Source organism: Mus caroli, unplaced genomic scaffold (genome assembly GCF_978045245.1).
Source record: "Mus caroli unplaced genomic scaffold, Mus_caroli_1 scaffold_5, whole genome shotgun sequence".
NCBI lineage: Eukaryota > Metazoa > Chordata > Mammalia > Rodentia > Muridae > Mus > Mus caroli.
This window is the reverse complement of record NW_028227260.1, coordinates 65,033,756-65,053,746: the sequence shown is the minus strand read 5'-3', so window position 1 is coordinate 65,053,746 and position 19,991 is coordinate 65,033,756. Positions and strand designations below refer to the sequence as shown.

Sequence of the window (19,991 nt, the reverse complement as noted above, 5' to 3'; positions counted from 1 at the left end):
GCCATGGGATCTGATGCTCTTGTCTGCTGTGTCTGAAGACAGCTACAGTGTACTTGTATAAATAAAATAAGGAAATAATTCTTTTTTCAAAAAAGAAAATAGAAAATAGAAAACAAAATAGAATAGAGAAAAATAAAATGAGCTATATTAGCCAGTGATGTATTGCTTTAAAGAGACACTATGACTCATAAGACAACTCATAAAGAAAAACATTTAATTGGGGGCTTGCTTATAGTTTCAGAGACTTAGCCCATTATAATCATGGCAGGGAGCAAGTTGGCATACAGGTAGGCACTGGAGCAGTAGCTGAGACTTACAACCTGATCTGTAAGAGGAAAAAGAGAATCATGTGCTTTTGAAATCTCAACACCCATCCACAATGACACAGTTCCTCCAACAAGGCCACACCTCCTAATCTATCTAATCCTTCTCAAATAGTGCCACTTCCTGATACGAAGCATTCACATATATGAGCCCATGGGGGACATTTTTATTCAAGATGATACCACATGAGCTTCTTTGCTTTGCTCCAATAACAAGCCTAGACAAAAGACCCTATGGTGATCCATGAGCCAAGGAAGGTCCTGGAAATTAGTTTGCAGTGATGATGATCTGAGGAATGAGAATTGAGGCAGCAAAGCACAAGAAGCTGGTTTTGGAGTGTTAATCTTCAGTTTGAGAAGAAGAGCCTGGAAGACAGAGTGGTGGTTGGAATAAGAATGGCCTCTATAGACTCATATATTTGGCTGCTTGGTCATTAGGGAGTTACATTACTTGAGAAGGTTTAGGAGGTGTGGTCTAGTTGGAGTAGGCGTGGCCTTATTGGGGTGGGTTTCGGGGTTTCAAAAGCTCAAGCCAATCCCAGTGTCTCTCTTCCTTTTGCCTGTGGATCTGGATGTAGAACTCTCAGCTACTTCTTCAGCACCGTGTCTGCTTGGATGCTGTCATGGTGATAATGGACTGAACCTCTAAAACTCTAAGCCAGTTCCATCATAAGAGATGCCTTGGTCATGATGTCTTTTCACAACAGTAAAACCCTAACTAAGATAGACAGTGATGAGGACATTACATGAAAAGCAGGTCAAGATCCTTGGTTGCTCTGCTTATGTCCTCCATGGGGGAAGCTCAGGGAGGGGTGTGGTGGGGTTCACAAGGACTATAGCTGTAGAGAGTAAATGAAGTCCAGTGTGAATATGTATTATTGACACGGTCACAGCCAAGTCAAGGTCCCCAGTCCCTCAGACCCATGGAAATGGCAAGGCCTTCCCTAGGTGAGGCTCAGGGGAATGGCAAAGCCTTCCTTCAGCCCAAGTACAAGTGGTGAGAACTCACCTTTAGCTTTGGCTAAGACCATTGTGATGGCTAATCTTGGTTGTCAATTTGACTACATCTGGAATCGATAAAACTCAAGCAGCTGGACAGACCTGTGAGGGATTTTTCTTGATTGGATCATTTGAGGTGGGGAAGACCCACCCGGAATCTGGACCACCCCATCTTGTGGCAGCCACAAGAAAAATAAATAAAAGGATCTGGAAGAAGGAAGGTTTGCATCTGCCTGCATGTCCTCACTCTTACTGGCAAGCTCATCTATTCTGCTCCTGAGACACTTCTTTGCTGGAATTTGAACCTTCTTCAGAATTCCAGTGTATACTGACAACCAACTGAGACACCCAGCCTCGTGGACTGAGCAACTATCAGATTCTTAGCTTTTCTATTGGGAGACAGCCATTGTTGAATTAGCTGAATCACAGCCTTTAAGACACTAAAATAAATCTCATATATCTGAATTCTCTCAGTTTTGTTTTTCTAGAGAACCCTGAGTCATATAACCAATGTACAGAAAGTATGGATCACAGCTTCCTTCTTCCAGATGTTTATAGCCAGAGGCTGTATCCTTACCTCCCACCTAGACATGTAACTGTTGTGAACACGAGTGAAACCATTTTGTGTGACTTAGACTAATAATGCACTTCCTGTAACATAGAAAGTTGTCACCAGGGAGCTTAGAGAGGGGCTAATCTCTCCCATTTAAGGCAAGTTCTGATGGTCACAAGGCAGCTCAGATACAACCAAGTTCAAAATAGGCACTGATTGTGCTAATGAACTAACCTCAGGGTGCCATTAATATGTTAGTGTATCAGTCCTAAGCTGTGAGCCCCAATACAGCAAAGCTGTTGCTCAATGAAATACGATAAAAATTGGATCTTTGGATCTGGCCTTTAGGACAGCACTGCTTTTCTTCAGTGCTTCTCTAGCCTCTGCATTGATACTCATCAGCAAGAGGACTTTGAGACTGAATTCTGGTGTGGCCCTGGCTTCAGTGACTTTTGAACTTTTTGCACCATGTTGAGCTCACACACGCCAGCTGTTGGCTGACACTTGCAAGGAATCTTCTGGACTGCCACCAGTGCCATCTCTCTGGGCCTGTCACAGATGAAGGATATAACTGCAGTCATGAGTTGAGCCTGCAGTGCTTCTGAAGAGAAGCATCCTCACCAGGGAAGACTCCACAGTGGAACACTGCAGCAGCATTTTCTGACCTACTAACTGGTCCCTGCCTGGTGAGATGTCTGTCTAACATTTCTATTAGCATGGTATTGTAAGGAATGTTTATGTGAATAAAATGAGCATATTTGAAAGACACATCCTCTGTGGATAGCCTGACTGCAGAGCTCCCCTCAGCCCACTGCCCATACTCTCTGTACTAATCTTCTCCTTGTGCTGAACATAGTTAACTGGCTGAACTTCCCAGTAGTTCATGGGTGTCTCCTCCCCATTAGAGTGAGCAAAGCCCACCCCATTCCAGCTTTTCTGTATGTGTATCTGTTATGTCTGCAGTGTCTGTCAGTGTTTCATTCGTGAGTTGCCTATGAGGTAGTCAATACCAAGCCATACAAGACACAGAATCTAGCTTAGCTCTTATCACTCTCCATGCTTCCATAGTTTTGCCAGGGTACTGAACTGGTCCAGAACCTTCTCAGGGGCATTGAGAAGGCAGGGCCGAAGCAGGTGCTGACTCAAGAAGCAGGAGGTAGGCTTTCTGGGAAGTCAGGGGATTTGCTTCTGTTCTGTGAGGTAGGGTGCAAGAACTTAGGAGAGGATGTCCAGGACCTGACTGACATTCACTACCCATTCTGGGCTTCAGTTTTTCCACTTGTAAATTGGGCCCAAGAGCTGCTGCCTCCCAGGATAGGTGGAGGATCCAGTGTGATGTGGGAGGACTGTGTGAACTGTGAATGCCTGTCTACGGGTGAAGGAGCTCTAGTTCCCATGAAAGGGAACCTCCTGTCCACACAGGGTGGAGGGATTCATGTTCGGTTACTAAGGAAAAAAGGAGCACTTGCCTGAGCACTAACAAACCAGCCGACATCTGGCTGAATAGTCTGCGAGGCAGCACTGACTTTGCCCAAGACAGAAGCAAGCTGAAAAGTTGGACTTTCCAGAGAGCCCACACCTGGTAAGTGTGGGGCAGTTGGGGGTGTCTGAAGAGTCACTTCTGCTAGGCAAGTGGCTGAAGGGAGCAGGTCAGTGGTGATTTAGTGGAGGAGTGTGTAGTGAGGAGAAGAGGGCAACATGTGACTCCCCATCATTGCCAAGGCTCAGTATTACCTTTGGAAGAGGGCTCCCCAGCCAGGCAAGTTCTGTTTACTCTCAGGGACTTCAGGGCAGCTGGCTGGTGCTCACTTTCTGAGGGAATTTAGGAAGGATCTGTCCTGAGTTGTGGAAATGCTCCAACTATCCAACTATCGGGGTAGGCCCCCAGAGCTCTGAGGCGTGTGTTTGTGTGTGTGTGTGTGTGTGTGTGAGTGTGTGTGTGTGTGTAGCTTTTCTGGGACAGTTGAGGCTGCAGTGGAGAGACTGAAGGCTAGGTCTTCCAGTCTTAGCAGAAGCAGGCTGCTGGGCTGACCTGGATGGAGAGGGCATGGGGCCTGCCTGAATTGCAGGTAAGGTGAGGAATGCATGGAGGACGATGGCTGTCCCTGGCAGGAGACTTGGAACTTTCAGCCGAGACTCATATTCAGGCCCTTTGCTTGCAGTGTCCATTTAGCACCCTGCGTGGTGGCCGGAGCAGACTCCTTGGAAGCGGTTCTCCGAAGACCCTGCCAGGATCACAACGAGGGCTGGAGATACAGGGTGTGGGGCACCGTGGTCACCGCAAACATTAGTGGAGATGGCAGGGGCGGTGGTGGGCAGGGTGGAGGAGGTGGGTCACCTTGGAGGAGCGGAGCTGGGACCAGTGGCAGCTGCTGTGTGCCCACAGAGCTGAGGTGCGGGGCTGCTCCTGGCCTCTCTTCCCGTAGGAGGGGCTGGAGAGTAGATGCCCCTCCCTGGTACGACTCAAGGCTTGTCATCTCTCCAGGACTGGGGAGAGGACCCAGGTCTGCCGAGCAGCCGAAGTCAATGTCCCGCCTCCCGTTTTGCCCGAGACTAGGACGCAGCCCTAGCCGTGTCCCCTGCGCTGCCTGCATAACTAGATGGTCCCAGGGTGCGGGCTCAGGGGCGATGTCACCGAGCAACGAGCAACCCCGGCTCTGTGCTTCTGGCCACAGAGGAAACGCACGGGGTGGGTGTGGTGGGGAAGGAGAGGAGGGCGAGGGTCGCTCCGCGGGTCAGTTGGGCAGTTGGGAGGCTGCGGCCCCCGAGCGCACGCGACAGGTGGTGCGGATGGGCAGCGGGGAGGGAGCCTGGCGGTGAGCATCCGGCTCGGCTCCGCCCCTCCCCCGCTTTACTGTGGCTCCAACACTTGTCAGATGAGAGCAATGGGCTAATTTTATCCGACTGGGACTCAGCAGGAAACCGACGCTGAGGCGCGGGTAGTTCTTCCGGCGATGGGCCCCGGAGGTCTGAAGCAGGGGGCGGAGAGGGAGGGCGTGGGGCGCCTCGGTCTGGGTGGGGGCGTGGTGGGCCCTTTCCTGTCCCGGAGAGGACCAAATTTTGGCGCCAATATTGGTATGTAACAGGCCACACCGACTCTGAGGAGGAAAGATGTCCTCCTTCGCAAAGATGATAAAACAAATTCCTTCTATGTCTTAATCATTGTGTCTCATTCTATTCCTTTCATGCCTTAAGTTCTCTGGCTCTGCAGCGTGCCAGACACACAGCAGGTCTCTAGGAAACACTGCTGACACTGATATGACCAGAAAATCCAGCCATGAAGCCGTGTGTCTGGTGACCGCTAGAGAGAGCTGAAAGGCAAGCATCTAAAGCTTTTTTGAAGCACAACTTCCTCACCCCTTAGAAGGGAAGAAGGTATTCAACCCTTCTCTGCCCACCCCCCTCCACCCCAGTCCCCCCCTTTTTTCTCCTGAGCTCTTTTCTACTGCTGTTTCAGCTTATCAGAATTTCACAACTTGCTTTAAGCTTCTTGTTTTGAGCAGCGCCCACTCTCTTCTTGTACCAGCTGTCAGACACTGGAAATTGTAATCCCTGTCAGCTGGCCTGCTCTGTTTCTGTGGAGAAGTCATAGGGAGCTGCTCATTGCCTTTTCAGACATGAAAAGGCCCCGGGGTTGGGGGGGGGGAGAGCATATGCTCATAAAAAAATTACGGGATTCTACAGCTTTGAAATCTAATGATCCTTAGTGATCAAACACAGACTGAGCCCTGGGGGCTGGGGGGGGGCGGGGCAGGGGTCTGGAGGAGGCACAAAATGGGCAGAGGATCTTGGGTGAGAGAGCTTGGGGTCTGGCATTGAGACAGAGTAATTAGCCTTAGTGGGAGGAGGCGAGGAGGCGAGGAGGCCAGCAGCCCAAGGGTGTCTGCACTGAGCAAGGAGAAACAAGAATAGCCAAGAGCTGGGTGGTAAAGCATCCTTTCTCAAAGGAAACCAGTTCTTTGTCTTTGTTCCTTCTCTGTCTGGTCCAGGGACAGAGGGAGCTGCATTTTATTTGTACCTCTTGGGTGTTTGGGAGTGGAAGAACACTTGGTGGAGTCAGGTTTCTAAGGCCAAAGCATCAGAAAGGTCTAGAGTGGCCCGGAGGGAGGGAGGGTACCAGGGCTCCGAGCTGCTTAGGAGGGAGGATAATGGTGGAGACGAGTGTGCTGAAAGTGAAATTTTGCTCAACTTTTAGTTTTCCCGCTGATACTCCTTTGGAAATGAACACGCTACATAGTTGGTGAATGAAGTGGACAAGTCCTTAGCTCTCCTTGCCACTGATGGACTGTGGATCTGTAAGAGCCCCTTCCTAAGCCTCATGGAGATTCCCCATTTCAGATCGAGATAAAAAACGACTTTAGGGTCGCTCTTAGCTTTGACAGTCTTGTCTCTCTCATATATCCCCTTTTGTTCCAGACTGCGCCTGTGGGGTTGTGTAACTGAGCTATTCTAACATCATTAAGTAGCCCAGCAATAAAATAAAGGAGGACAGATGGCGGCTCATTGTATTTGTGAATTTGCAGTGTGTCACCTTTCTCTTGAGGTGGTGGCCTAGCCTTGACAGGGCCTCCATTCTAACTCAGCCAGTAAGATGTTCTCATCTTGTGAAGTAACCACTTTTCCCATTAAAGGGGACCATACAAAATTTCCATCTGAAACAGTTTTCCCCCAGTTTCTCTCTTCCACTGTCAGCTTTCCCAGAGCACAGAGAACAGGCAGAACTACTGTTTGGAATGAACCTTCACCTGGGAAGCTAAATTTCCTGCTGTTAATCAGGTTAAAAAGCTATTACGCTCTTGTAGACAATGTACACACTCAAACCAAACATTTAGATCTGTTTATTTTGTTCCAAACCCCTTGAGGATTTAAATGTCCCAGGTCTCAAGCTCTGAAATTTTGTTCGTTCTCTTAGTTTTTAACTGTGGTGCCTAAGAGGCTGCTTCCTACTCTAAATATTAATACTGTGCTGCTTTGGCCAAACAACATTCTCTCGGAAAGCACACAAGCCCACACGTGCACACACACATTTGTGAAAAAAAAAGTAAATTGACACCCTGCCAATGTTAGGTGACACCTGAATGGGCAGATCTGGGACCTGTGAATGTCTTTCCTTCATCTGGAGAGAAGTGAGTGGCAGCCTGACTCTTTAGAGCTGTCCAGCCATGAGCAACAAAGGAGGCCCTGCACACTTATTCTGCCCCCTACCCCCTACCCCCTAAGTGGCCTGGAGGGGGTGGGGTAAGGAGAAATGGAAGTGGAGGCATTGTTGCTTCAGTATTTTCAATGGCCTCTCCTGGGAGTCGCAGGGCTCCCGGGGCCCAGCTTCTCCTGTTCCACGGATGCTTGAGTTGACTGGACAGTAACTCCACCCCTTCCTGTCCTCAGAGCCAAGAACCAATGGGTTTTCCTTTGGGGAGTTGATAAGAGCTGGATTGGGACCAGCAGAGGGGGGCTCAGGACTTTGGCCTTGAATGAAACATCAGAGGCCAACTATGCCCCAGCTGCCTGTTAGTAACGGAAAAACTCATGTGTGGGGACCATTGTATTCTTTGGAGCCCCTCAGAGCAACCTCATCTTCCTGGCCTTGGGATGACCCTGGCTTGGGGTGGCAAGTTATTGTTGGGTCCAAGTAACAGCCAGGATGCCTGGCAAAAAGATGATGAAAGGTTGGTACAGGAACACAATAAACAAAGACAGAGAGAGAGAGAGAGAGAGAGAGAGAGAGAGAGAGAGAGAGAGAGAGAGAGAGACAGGGAGGAGAGAGGCTGAGTCCCTAATGAGGTGAACTGTACAACTGGACGAGGCTGGCAGTGCCCTTTGCCTCTGGCCAGGAGCACTTGGAATGTGCTTCAGTAAGACTGTTGCCCAGAGCCTGGATGTAGGAAAATATCTGGCACCAACTTCAAAGGGATGATGGTGGTCCAGAGCCTACTTTTTCTGGCACCTATAATGCCCACTCAACAGAATGGTCCAGGATGCCCAGAATGGGGGACAGACTGGGTGGGTGGTAAAGGCTAGGGTGGCTTCCCCTTCTGAAAAGAAATTATCCAACCCCTACGTGCAGTTGTTGCCTATGCATTTGGAGATCCAGGTACAGAATGAGGTGTTTTTTTTCTTAAAGCAGTTCATTTCTTGGCCTGGCCCAGGTGGAAATATTGACCTGTTATGAAAAATGAGAGACGGAGAAGTTGGTCCTTCCCCAACCGTTAACCATAGCATTTCCCCCAATGCCAGTGCACTGACATCTTTCCTCCTGTGTTTCATGAGATGAGAAGAGTTTCTTCACATTTGACAGGTGGGAAGGATGGGAAACTGGGAAGGCCTCTTGGTTAATCTGTCAAAATCAGTGACTGGTACATGGAACTCTGTAGTGTTGAAGATTCCCATCCCTATGCGATAGCCTGCTCTTCCAGTCTATATCAGTTTGAGCCCAGAAATGAGATGTAGCTCAACCTGAGATGAGCAGTATTAATGCTAATATTAGGGGTGGTCTGGGTCAAAATGAAGTGGATTGGCCCAAGCTCTGGGTCTTTCCTTTCTCCAAGCACCTATTTGTCATGACACTAATAAAAAGGAATAGAGGGGAAGAACATGGAGAAGAGACAGTAGAGAGAAAATAATAGGAAAGGAAAAGGGAAGCAGACGGCTAACCAACCATATGATGGGGTGCCGCAGAGCCCTCAGGAGCTTCGATGCAAAACAAGGCTCCTGGTCTCCTTTGGCCTTCCTTCTCACAATTCCCAAATGGCTCCCAAAGATGGATGGCAACAAATTCCTCAGCAAACAGAGGCTTAGGTCTGTCTTACTGGGTTCTGGGGACACAGTAGCACCTTTGGCAATTGATTGTAGTGGGTGACTAACAAGCTGGGGCTAGAGATCCCATCCCTGTCCTCCCTGAAAAGAGTTAAAAAGTATATATGGGGGAGGATCCAAAGGTCAGGGGGTGATCCCACATTTTCCCAGATTCTGGGAGAAGAGCCTGGCAAGTTTCAAGGCATTCATGGGGAGAATTTGGTTAATGAGTTTGGAACACCAAGAGCATTGGCTCAGAGGAGATGGTCAGGTGGCTGAAATGCTGTGTGCACAGGTTTGGGAACAAGTGTGCTGGTGGCAAAAAATGTAAATGCTGAGCAGGGTAGGATGGGGGGGGGAGGGAAGGAGCACACAATGGCAAGACAGAGGCATTAAATGGGCTCTTCAGGAGTTGGGGAGCCTGGCAGCAGTTCTCCGTTGGGGTCCGGATCGTGGGACAGCATCTTATCCTTGCTGGAATCTCTCTGCTCTTTCTTAAACATCCTTTGATGCATCAGAGGGACGAAGAAAAGGATCACAGCTCCAATGATCGGGGGGACACCCGCAAAGTAGAAGGCCACATGGTAATCACCAAAGCAGTTTCGAAGGAGGCCTGAGAGGGTCAAGAGACATGAGATTAGTTTAGTTTTCTCCTGCAACCCAGAAATACTGTGTCTCCTCCTTTGAGGGGGTGCATTCTCGTGCCTTTCGATAGCATTGGCCCATGCTGCCCTGATTCAGGGACTGTCAGCTTCAAGGCTCTAGGCTCCTGAAGTGAAAGCTTCTTTTTAAAGTTGCCACGTTTGTCTTTCATTAAGCTACCTGCCACCTTTCAGTCACTCCTATGGCTGGTGTCACAAAGGAATTGAGTTGAAAAGACTCCAAAGAATGGTTCTGAAGACAGCTGCGGTGTTTTACATATAATAAATAAATAAATCTTAAAAAAAAAACTTAGATCCAGAGGCTTGCATGGCAAGCACTTTACAGGCTGGGCCATCTTGCTGGCCCTCCTGTTGGCCTTTTCTCTGAAGTTCCCTTTCTCTGGAGTTCCAGTTGCCCTAGGAGGACGGTGAATGTGTGTAACTTCTAGTTCATGAGTGCTGTGTGTTCTTCCAGCTGCCAATGCCATGTACGTCCTTGATGCGACAAGCTTACCTAAGAAGCGAATAGGAGAGGGCACATTGTGAAGACGAGTCCAGAAATACGACCTAAGAAAGGCAAGAAGACTCTTGTCCTACCGTCTACTCAGGAAAGAAGCAAAATGGACAGAATTGTGGTTCTCTGGTACTCTGGCTGAGGAGAGGTTTCTCCTGGTAGACAGTGTTCCTACAGCACAAGAGCCTCGAGTGAAAGATTCACCACCCTTGCATAGTGTCTTCACAATGCATTGGTGTTTGAGGGGTGTTTTTTGAATTAGCACATTTGACAAGCCTAGAAGAAGTAAACAAACGAGCTGGTGTGCGCAGGAAATCCTTGAAAAGAAGACGACTTTCTTTCTCTCTTCACTACCTTTCTGGTTTCCAGTGTTCCTTGATTATTCGCTATGTCCGTGTGGGAGGGTGGACGGAGAGATTTGGAGATTGAGCTGTCTGTCACACTAGCATTTTCGCCATCCTAAAATAGTTCCTCAACTAAATCTCTACTATGGGTTCCGTTCCAAAGCAGGAAGTGGAGGGTGTCTATAAGTTTTAGTAAAACCAGGGCATCTTTCTTCTTTTACCTCTTCTTTTACCTAACTAACTTGAAATTAACCACTTGACTGGAGAGAGGAAAGAGAACATTAAACTAAAGTCAGTGGGACGTGTAAAGCCTCAGTGCTTGAGTGGCTATACCAGGAAGATGAAGAATTTGATGCCAGCTTAGTCTACCTTGTGAGTTCCAGGTCAGCCTATGCTGCACAGTGATTGAGAAGGCTAACCACACTTTTCTCTCTACTCACTGGAAGGGGCAGCACTGTCTACAGTGAAATCCTAGGGAAGCATCTGCAGTCCTGGACAACCCATGCCCATGTACTCTGTTTAATCTCTTCCATCAGGAGCTTCATGCAGTCCAATGAGGATGTTTATACCGAAAAGCAGAGGGGAAGAGTTCTCAAGCAGAGATACTCCAAAGAGCTAAGGCCTGTGAAAGACTCATACTTTCCTTAGAGATTAGCCTCACCTGCAATGGGGGGCCCAGCAATCATTGGCAGGGCCATCATGCCCAGGAGGTAGCCAATGGCCTGTGAGGCCTGCATGGGTCCCACCAGCTCAAATGCAATGGGAGCCATGATGGTAATGAAGAAGCCATCACATAGGCCCAGGAAAAGGCAGACAACGATAAGGCCCCCGAAGTCCCGGCATAGGGGGATCATCATGGACATCAAGCCCAGGAGCAGGAATGAGAGAACCTAGAGAAACAAGAACCTCAGATTACAATTCTTTTCTAAGATCTTCGTTTCTACTATCTGCAAAATGGGACTGGGTGGGGTGTCAGCAGAGAACAGTTAGAGTATATTTTCTATGTACTCAAGACCTGTCTAAGTCCTTCACAGAGGGGTTTTGTCTGTAAGAGGGGCCAGCCCTATTTAGCTGAATCTAGCAGGGTTTTAAAACAGTTGTGAGAGGGGGAAGGCATTGCCTTGCCCATAGGCAAAGAAGTTGGTCTTTACAATGGATCATGAGAGGAAGGGAGATGAATTAGTATTTTTGCTTTCTGATCCTGAGACAGGGTCTGGGATCAAGCTATATTGGTGTTTTCGGATCAAGTAAGGCATGGGAAGAAGAAGGGCGGAGGTGAGGAAGGCTTGTCCGATGATTAGATTGGACTTTCAATGCAAGGTACAGCTTATTAAAATAAAGCAGTCAATGTCCATCTTCGTTTAGGAAATAACTGAGTCTAAGAGAGACTATTGGGAGGTTCACTCAGATTTTCTTATGTTTTAGGATATGGGCCATATTATCTGTCTCAGGCATGGCAGGCATTGGGCTCTAGGAAGCGTTGGGCATGGCTACATACTCAGAGAAGGCAAGAGAGAGGCTGTGCAAGGGAACTGCTAAACTAATAGAGCCCCAAAATAGCCCAGGAGTGGAGCAGCCCAGGGGCACTGGCTAGTACTGTGAATTCCTTAGGCTAAGCAAAATTACTCCAGACCAAAGAACCTGTCTTTCTAGAGACTAGGTTTTTTTTTCCCATCTGGAAACTGCCCCCTTCCGCCCCACTCTGATTTTTAATTGAGGTCATTTGCAATCAGTGTCTGGGAGCTAGACTGAAGCCTTGGACTGTGGGCATAGAGAGGAGCCCCCATTCCCAACTCACTGCGGCTGGGCAAGCCAGGTCATCTCAGGGCCAGAACTAAGACCTGATCTGTTTACTAAGGAGTTAGGATGCCCAAGGATTTTCCAGTGGCCCACAGTTGACCAATAGGCAGGAAAACATAGCCAGGAGCATACAGAAAAAAACACAAATCAAATTTGTTTGATGCCCTACAGATTTTCTGTGTTGTTGCTGACAGTGATTTTGTTAAGGCATTAGCTGCTTTTTGGACATTTTAGAATGTCTTTGTTGGGAAACTTTGAATTTGTTCCAGGCCATTTTCAGGTAGTTAGGTAGAAGGTAATAATAAGAACGGAGCCACACCTGTTTCTCCTTTAGGAGGGTCTCATGTAGCTATGAGCTAAAATCAGACCTACCTATCAATCAAGCCGAGTATGGCAGTTAAGAGTTAAGACCATTCTATACCACCAAGGACCCCATGAACAGATCTTAATCAGCTGAAATTGCTAACTGATGTATCTAGATCTCTCTTATCCTTCAGTAGGCCTTGTCAAGGCTTGGAAATTTATAATCCCTCCTTGAACTGGAACTCAGGCTTCAAAAATGACCCCAAATGAGGTCATTTAGGCTATTTCCATTTCTTTTCTAACAGGCTATTCAGGAGCTAGATGCCTGGCTAGCAAGTTGGTTGGCTTCACAAACTGTAGAGAAGCACAGGCTCTCCTGGGTGGCTCTTGAGCATCTGAAGCTATGTGCTGTCCTTTTCTCACCCATGCCAGTGCTCTTGCATCCGCCATTGAGAGTAAGAGACGGCACGTTCCTGTGATGGAGAATCTTGGAAAACTGGAAAAAAAAAACCCTGAGCATTGTCTTGTGCTTTGGTCCAAAAATACTCAATTAAAAAAGTGTGTGTGTGTGTGTGTATGTGCGCGTGCGTGCGCATGTGCACATGTGGACACATATTGGAGGCCAGAGGACATCCAGGTGTCAGCCTCAGGAAGGCTGTCTACTTTTCAGAAAAGGCCTCTCACTGGCCTGAAGCTCACCAGTTAGACTAGGTTGGCTGGGTATGGAGCTACAGGGACTCTCCTATCTCTCTACACCCAGTGCTAGGATTACAAGCAAGCACCACTATCATGCGAGTGCACACAAATGTGCGTGTGTGTGTGTGTGTTTACGTGCATGTGTATGTATGTATGTGTGTGTCAGAGGGTTGGGTCTCTCTTCCTGCCTTCATGTTGGTTCTGAGGATTGAACTCAGGTTGTCAGGCTTGTGTAGCAAACACCTTCACCACTGAGCTATCTTGCCGTCCCCTTTTTTTGTTATTGCCAAGCTTTTAAAAACATGGGTTCTCACAATCAAACCCAGATCCTTATACTTATGAGAAAAGCAGTTTACTGAGTAAACCACACCCACTCCAGCCCCAAACCCTCAAATTTCATAAAACGAGGGAGTCAGGCTCTAAGGGGATGAAGATGTCTCAGCTGAGTTCTCATGTTATTTTATATCATTTAAAGAGGTGAATCTGGATCATGTAAAAGGAAGAAAAATGAAGGAAGTTGGCAGAAGTCCTGGGTTCTACCTAGCTCAGCCTCTAACTAGCTCTACCTCCTTGTCCCTTGGAACTCTAGCTGTATCATAGAAAGGAAAAGCAGACAGCCATTGCCTCTGTGCTGGGGCCTGTGGTGTGGCGAGAAGCATGTAAGCTACCACACTAGGCCGCTGCCTCGCTGCAAGAGAGAGTTCTGGCACAGTGTCAGCTTCTTCTCATTTTTCTGAACTCGCTGGCATTGTGAAGCTGCTAATCCTGGTAGGGAAGACCCATGGTAGGGGACACATGAAAGAGGCTTGGGGGCAGGGCGCACATGATACACCTGTGCAAAAAGCCACTCAGATAAAGCACTTGCTGATATTTGCACAGGATCTAAACATTTCATAATTTGTTCATCCCACAAACTCGTGGATTGACCTCAGGCAGGTCACTTATCTCGGAGACTTGGGCCTGCCTGCCATCCATCATTTAGAGAAAGATAGGTGTGCTGGTCTGGTTTTCTGTTAACTTGGCAAAACTAGGGTTATCTAAGAGGGAACCTCAATTGAGAAAATGCCCCCATCAGATTGGCTTTTAGGTAAGCTTATGGGGACATTTTATTGATTCATGATTGATATAGAAAGGCCCAGCTCACTGCGTGTGATGTGTTCCCTGCACAGAGAGATAGTCTTGGGTTCTATAAGAAGGCAGGCTGAGCAAGTCAGTAAGCAGCACTCTTCCACAGGCTCTGTTTAAGTTTTGGCTGCCAAGTTCCTGCCCTGGCTTCCTTCCATAATGGACTATATGCTGTAAGATGGAGAAAACTTTTCCCTCCCCAAGTTTATCTCATCAGTAGAAAGCACACTAGGACAGCAGGGATGAAAAACATGCTGCACGTGAGCTCAGCTCTGCCACTTCTGTAGAAGAAGCCTGTCTCTCAGTTTCTCCTTCAGGGTGATGCTAGGTTGGCCTGGGTGGACTACCAGAGAACCCATAACTCTGGGGAAGCTTTCCACCAGTTCTTGCAACTAGTTGAAGTAAATTCTACATGAGAATTAATCATATTCTTATCCATGACACATGATGGTATTAAGGAACTCACTTGGCACTGCCAAAGACCATGGAATCCCTACTACAAATAGTCAAGGGCTTCTTAGAAGTACTTTTATGGCATTCCCAGGAGAGAAGTAAGTCCCAACTCAGCTTCTTTCTGGTGAATAATTTGTGATTGCTTGGGTTCTGTGGCTGCCTTTGCTCTTCTACAAGGCTTTGCAGTCTGGCATCTCTTGGCAAGTCCAGTTGCAGGAGCAGAACCATGAGCGAGGACAGGGAGGCACTACTGCCGCTAGGCAGGCCAAAATTGCCTGTATTCAAACCAGACCAAACCCACGTCACACACACACACACACACACACACACACACACACACACACACACACACACACACACAAAGATCACTAGAGTATCACTAGGGTGGTCACTGCTCACAGTGGGAGGAAACCTGTATCTCTGGCAAAAGAACTAAACTGGACCACCTCACTACATGTTTAGGTGCTCACTTTTCTGATGAGATATTAATAGCAAGGATTATTTTCGCCGTGCAAATAAGGGCCGTGAGAACTAGAAAGAATGAGATTTGGCCTTTTCTGGCATGAATTTAGTGTCCATTGGTCAGAGACATTCCAGGATTCTCTGTTTGTTTTAGAAAATATCTTTCTATGTAGCTCTGGCTGTCCTGGAACTTGCTATGTAGACCAGAGTGACCTTGAACTCACAGAGGTCTGCCTGTCTCTGCCTGGGATGGCACTTCAGAGCCAGTGTCTGATGCTAAGTAGCTCTGGAAATGTGAGAGGTGACGGGCCTGGCTTAGAAGAGAGAGAAACTGGGCTATAGAGTGCTTCAGACTTCAAGATAGGTATTAAACAAATTATAGCAATTAAACAAATCCTTACTTGGGGGACACATCCGGCTCGTGGCCTGCGTTTCCTGTTTTCATTTGCTGGGTTACTGTTAATACAAACTACCTGCTATATTTCCGCAAGGGTCCATACACACAGCTCTCACGGCATCCTTACTCTATGCTAATGCAGAAAGGAGAACAAGGATGATTGTCTTTGAAAGCAGGGGAAGACGAGGCTCAGAGAATTGGATTATCTACCATGTGCAATGCTCAGACCCAGAGAACTGCACTGCCTCGCCATCCATCCTATCCCAGAGCCTAGGGATGACCTATTATAGGCTGTGGACCAGTGGACACTGACCTGCAAGTATATCTTCTTAAGTCCAGGGATGGAGTCACTGATGTGACCCGAGACGAGACGTCCGAGGCCTGACGTAGCCCCAATGCACACCAAGAGTACCCAGGTCTCCTTGATCTCCTTGAACTTATCTTCCACATATTTCATCTGAAAAGCATAATGCCAGGGCCCCCAGAACAGGAGGAGAAAGAGGAGCTGACTGGTTAAATGTTGGAACATCCGCGATTTTCTGCTACTCACTTCTCTGGATGAGGACAAGAGCCTCTGATTGGAGTAGCATTTCATGTCCCCCAGCTCCAGGAAAACCCCCTGGCTGCTTCTAGTAGTCATGAAGACTCTCTGGAATGTGCTTTTAAGAAACAGTTGTAGGGCTAGGCACTTCCAAGTCCTCAGAGCTCCAACAGGACAAACTACTAAGGAAATCGAGATGTTCTTCTATGACATCCTCATGCAATGATTTAAAATCGGCAGGCTGAAATATCAGGTCACTAGGAGGTAAGGGTCTACCAAATTCCAGGCAACCCTTTCAAAGTGTGCTTTAAGGAACCATGAGGTCTATAGGCTAGGGATGTAGCTCAATGATAAACCGCATGCTTAGTAGGCACAAGGCCCTATATTCCGTCCTTAGCATGCACATACATACAAAACATCAACATTGGTATAGAATAACGGATGCCCTACAACCAAGAGTTCTGTAGCCAATGGGCTCTAAAATTACAAAATTTATCACTATGGTAAAGAGATTATTACACATGAATCTAGAGAGTTCCTATCCATGCTATTTTCTCAGCAGACTCATTTTACCACAGAAACCAGCACGCCTCAGTACGGTCTTTACAAATCATGCCTTGGATCATCTGAACCACTCCTCTAGTAACGCTTATTCTCTGAAACCTACCTATCCAATTAAACCTCTAGTTTTCAATACTAGGGAGTAAACCTAAGGTAATGTGGATGCTAGGCAAGCATTCTACCACTGATTTACTTCTGTAGGCCCCTATCTCCTTTTAATTTGAGACACACTTTTGATAAGTTTCCCAGACTGGATTGAATTAATACTGTACGTAGTTCAGACAGGCCTTGAATTTGCAATCCCTTTTGTCAGCCTCCTAAGTAGCTGGGATTTCAGGTTTGCACTCCCAAGCCTGATTTCTAAAGAAACTTTTATCATGGGAGAAGCCATGGATAATGGGCCTTGTCCTAAGGAACTACCTTCATTTCCCACTGAAGTTCTCTTTGAACCCATATTCTTTACGTCTCTGCCAATCGACAATCACTGCTTTGTTTTTTAAGTCTTTGTTCCCTTTTGTTTATTTGTTTTGAGAAAGAATCTTGCTGGCTGGCATCAAACTCACAGCAACCCTCCAACCTCAGTCACCCAATGCTGAGACTAAAGGCCTGAGCTACCATGCTTGGCTCTGCTTGTTTCTTTTTCCAAAGCTCTACCCTTTCAATGTCCTCCACCCCCACCCTTTGGACTCCAGGTAGGTTGAGGTCAGCTTCTTCCTCACCAGGTGTACGTAGGGGACGAAGTAACCAAGGGCAGCAGCAGCGATCCCAAAGGCCCAGATACGGTAAGTGCGCTGGCGGAATACACGCATGTTGAAGTACTTTCTGAACTGAACCAGAAAGCGCTGTCGCAGGGTGTGGGCACCTCTCTTGCTTGGGGTGTCCTGGGAGCTGGGCAGGAGGGGCCGGTAGGTGAGTGAGAGCAGCGTAAGGACAAACATGAAGGTACTCAGCACCTGGAAGGTTTGGGCCAGCTTGATTTTATCCCCCAGCATTTTGATGAGGAAGGGAAAAGACATGGAGAAGATGCTACTTCCAGCAGATACCACACCATTGGCTAGACCTAGGCGACGTTGAAAGTAGTGGCCCAGGATGACGAGTGATGGTTGAAAGGCGAATGAGCAGCCACAACCAAACAGAATCCCATAGGTGAAGTAGCGCAGGCTTAGGGAGCTGTGGGAGAAACACCAAGAGCTATCTTCAGCAGCCTGAAAGCAATTTACCTGCCCTCTTTGTTCTTGGAAACTTCCATTCCTCCACCTTTACCCAAAGCCACACTCGCCACCAACCTGCAGAGCGAATAGGGAACCTCTGAACCCCACCTGGCAGATGGGGATGCAGAGGCAGTTTGCCTAAAGTAATTCCAGATCAAAAATGCTTGGCTTTTTGTTGTTGTTTTTGTTGCTTGTTTGTTGTTTTTTTGTGTTTTTGTTTTTTGTTTTCCTAGACAAGATTTCTCTATGTAGCTCTGGCTGTCTTGGAACTTGTTCTGTAGACCAGGCTGGCCTTGAACTTAAAGGTTCACTTGCCTCTGCCTCCCAAGTGCTGGGATTAAAGATGTGTACCACCACTGCCCAGCACGGTGGGGGTGTTTCTGGTTTTGGGTTTTTGAGACAGAGTTTTTCTGTGTAGGCCTGACAGTCCTGGTACTCACTCTGTGGACCAGGCTGGCCTTGAACTCAGAGATCCGATTGCCTCTGCCTCCCAAGTGCTGGGATTAAAGGCGTGTGCCACCACTGCCCAGTTAGCTTTCAGTTCCTTAAGACTAGTCAACTGAGTAAGACTGTAAGGTCAGACTCCAGCAAGTGGGAAAAAGGCATAATTACCATCCCAGTTAGACTAAAAACAAGGGCATGCTCTGTTAATATGTGCCAGTTCTTCCTAGGATGCCCTTTTGATCAAGAGTAAAGTTGCTTGTCCAGACACTTAAAAAAAAAGTTTGGGAGCTGGTAAGATGGCTCAGCACTTAAGAGCACTGACTGCTCTTCCAAAGGTCCTAAATTGAAATCCCAGCAACCAAAAAAAAAAAAAAAGCTTGGCTTTAGGACACTTGTGGTGGCACATACCTATAATCCCAGCACGCAGGAGGCTAAGACAAGAGGGCAGCCTGGGCTACACAGCAAGTTTCTGTCTCATTTAAAAAAAAAAAAAAGCTAGGATTTCAATTGAGATCAGTGTTATTATAGCATCCCATGAGAGAGGATTAGGGGAAAAAAAGTGAATGAACGAAAGATAGAAAACCAGAAAGTAAGCTTTGCAGTGGTTAGGCAAGAGGCTGCAAGAAGTCAGTCTGTGCCATAGAGAAATTAGTTTTACCTTGCTTCTTACCTAGACACTACAAGTAGATGTGGGGACCAAAGGTTCATCCGAGGTAACAACAAAGGTCTGCAAGGAGCCAAGACTCTGGGGTCTTGGAAGGCTGAGATGTTCTTTGGTGTGTCATTATTTTCAGGGCCCTTAATATTTCAGAGACTGGCTAATGAGCTCAGGAGAACTTCCTTTTTCTTCATTCTTGCCCAAGGTCGAGAGAGCCCAAGCCTTTTTGCTCAAGCCCCAGGTGATCTATACAGGGACCATGAGTTAGGGAGTCCCTTTAGTTTCCAGAACCCTGTCTCTGTTGTTGCATACGATTTGGATTAAGTTCCCTTAGAGTAAGTAGCCTGCTTGATTGACAGGAAGTCAAGCCTCAGGTTATGGGCCTAGCCAAGAAAGACAGAGTGTTGCTTAAAACTCTTAGGCTCTGCTCTGCCACAAGCCTCTGTAACAGAAGGCAAAGTGTTAGAAGGGGAAAGGCCACGGGCAGGTCAGTTTGGCTAGCCATCTGCCCTCACACAATGCTGGCACAACTTAGAGAATTCTTGTTTTCTTTTTGATGCTTCCATATATTTTGCAATAGTTCTTATCTGGCCATGAAATTAGCCAATGCTCTTCTTGTTCTTTAGACACAGACACAGCTTTTATACTAAAAACCTGGACTTAGGCTACCCTGCCAGTAGCCCTGTTTGTTGCCTCTGTCTACCCATAGTCACTGGACGAGAGTAGGGTTTAGTTTCCAACAGGTTGTCTTTACTTTGAACTAACAGCTAAGGTGATTGCTTTGCTTCTGTTAGACTCCTTCGGGTCTTCCTCCATTCAATTCTGGGTATCCTATGGGATTGACTTGAGCTGGGGTCTTATCCAAAGGACAGAAGCTAGTCTTAAAGAAAATAGTCTTAGGGGAAACATGGGATTCAGTTCAGGGCACTGTAAGGTGAATGTTTCTAACTGGGCTCCAGGATGGGAGGCCTTGCTAGTTCTTGCTCAGGGCTCGTTGGTGCTGCCTGTGATCTGCCCGGTTTCAATCATCTAAAAGGACTCAGAACCCTGATGCGAGACAATAGGAATAGCAATGACTTAGAGTTCTAGCCACAAGCAGAATCATGTTCTTCCCTCTGGATATGAAACCATCCAGGGTTTTTTGGCTCTGAGAATGTTCTTACAGAAAGTGCAA

General features: G+C 47.3%; 2 protein-coding genes across 6 annotated transcripts in view; one reads left to right on the top strand and one right to left on the bottom strand.

Moving 5' to 3' along the window:
- Window positions 1-3,471: 3,471 nt before the first annotated feature.
- On the top strand, window positions 3,472-6,366 carry LOC147004611 (uncharacterized). 5 transcript variants are annotated; one of them, XM_085838074.1, is made up of 6 exons: window positions 3,472-3,751; window positions 3,879-3,944; window positions 4,038-4,134; window positions 4,361-4,564; window positions 5,071-5,250; window positions 6,071-6,366. In XM_085838074.1, exons 2-5 carry the CDS (start codon window positions 3,912-3,914, stop codon window positions 5,124-5,126), a joined length of 390 nt encoding a protein of 129 aa, XP_085694200.1. In that variant the 5' UTR covers window positions 3,472-3,751; window positions 3,879-3,911; the 3' UTR covers window positions 5,127-5,250; window positions 6,071-6,366. The 5 variants fall into 5 exon arrangements, 4 of the variants coding, with proteins under 4 accessions (XP_085694200.1, XP_085694199.1, XP_085694198.1 ...); XM_085838073.1 differs by having other exon boundaries at window positions 3,472-3,944; window positions 6,071-6,170; window positions 6,292-6,366; XM_085838072.1 differs by having other exon boundaries at window positions 3,472-3,944; window positions 5,071-5,193.
- A 332-nt stretch (window positions 6,367-6,698) lies between these two features.
- Slc16a2 (solute carrier family 16 member 2) overlaps window positions 6,699-19,991 on the bottom strand; it is a 120,042-nt gene continuing 106,749 nt past the window's right edge. Inside the window, exons 3-6 of the mRNA XM_021153038.3 lie at window positions 17,224-17,674; window positions 15,716-15,859; window positions 10,828-11,056; window positions 6,699-9,280 (exon numbers count right to left, since the gene is read on the bottom strand). Of these exons, the coding sequence (XP_021008697.1) occupies window positions 9,060-9,280; window positions 10,828-11,056; window positions 15,716-15,859; window positions 17,224-17,674 (1,045 nt within the window). The 3' untranslated portion in view covers window positions 6,699-9,059. The remainder of the gene's footprint in view (window positions 9,281-10,827; window positions 11,057-15,715; window positions 15,860-17,223; window positions 17,675-19,991) is intronic.

Bases quoted from the DNA above. Each gene is read 5' to 3' on its own strand.
- LOC147004611 (XM_085838074.1), top strand. From the start codon at position 3,912: ATGGAGAGGGCATGGGGCCTGCCTGAATTGCAG. The intron at 3,945-4,037 runs GTAAGGTGAGGA...CTTTGCTTGCAG, and splicing joins GGGGCCTGCCTGAATTGCAG to TGTCCATTTAGCACCCTGCG. The intron at 4,135-4,360 runs GTGTGGGGCACC...TCATCTCTCCAG, and splicing joins ACGAGGGCTGGAGATACAGG to GACTGGGGAGAGGACCCAGG.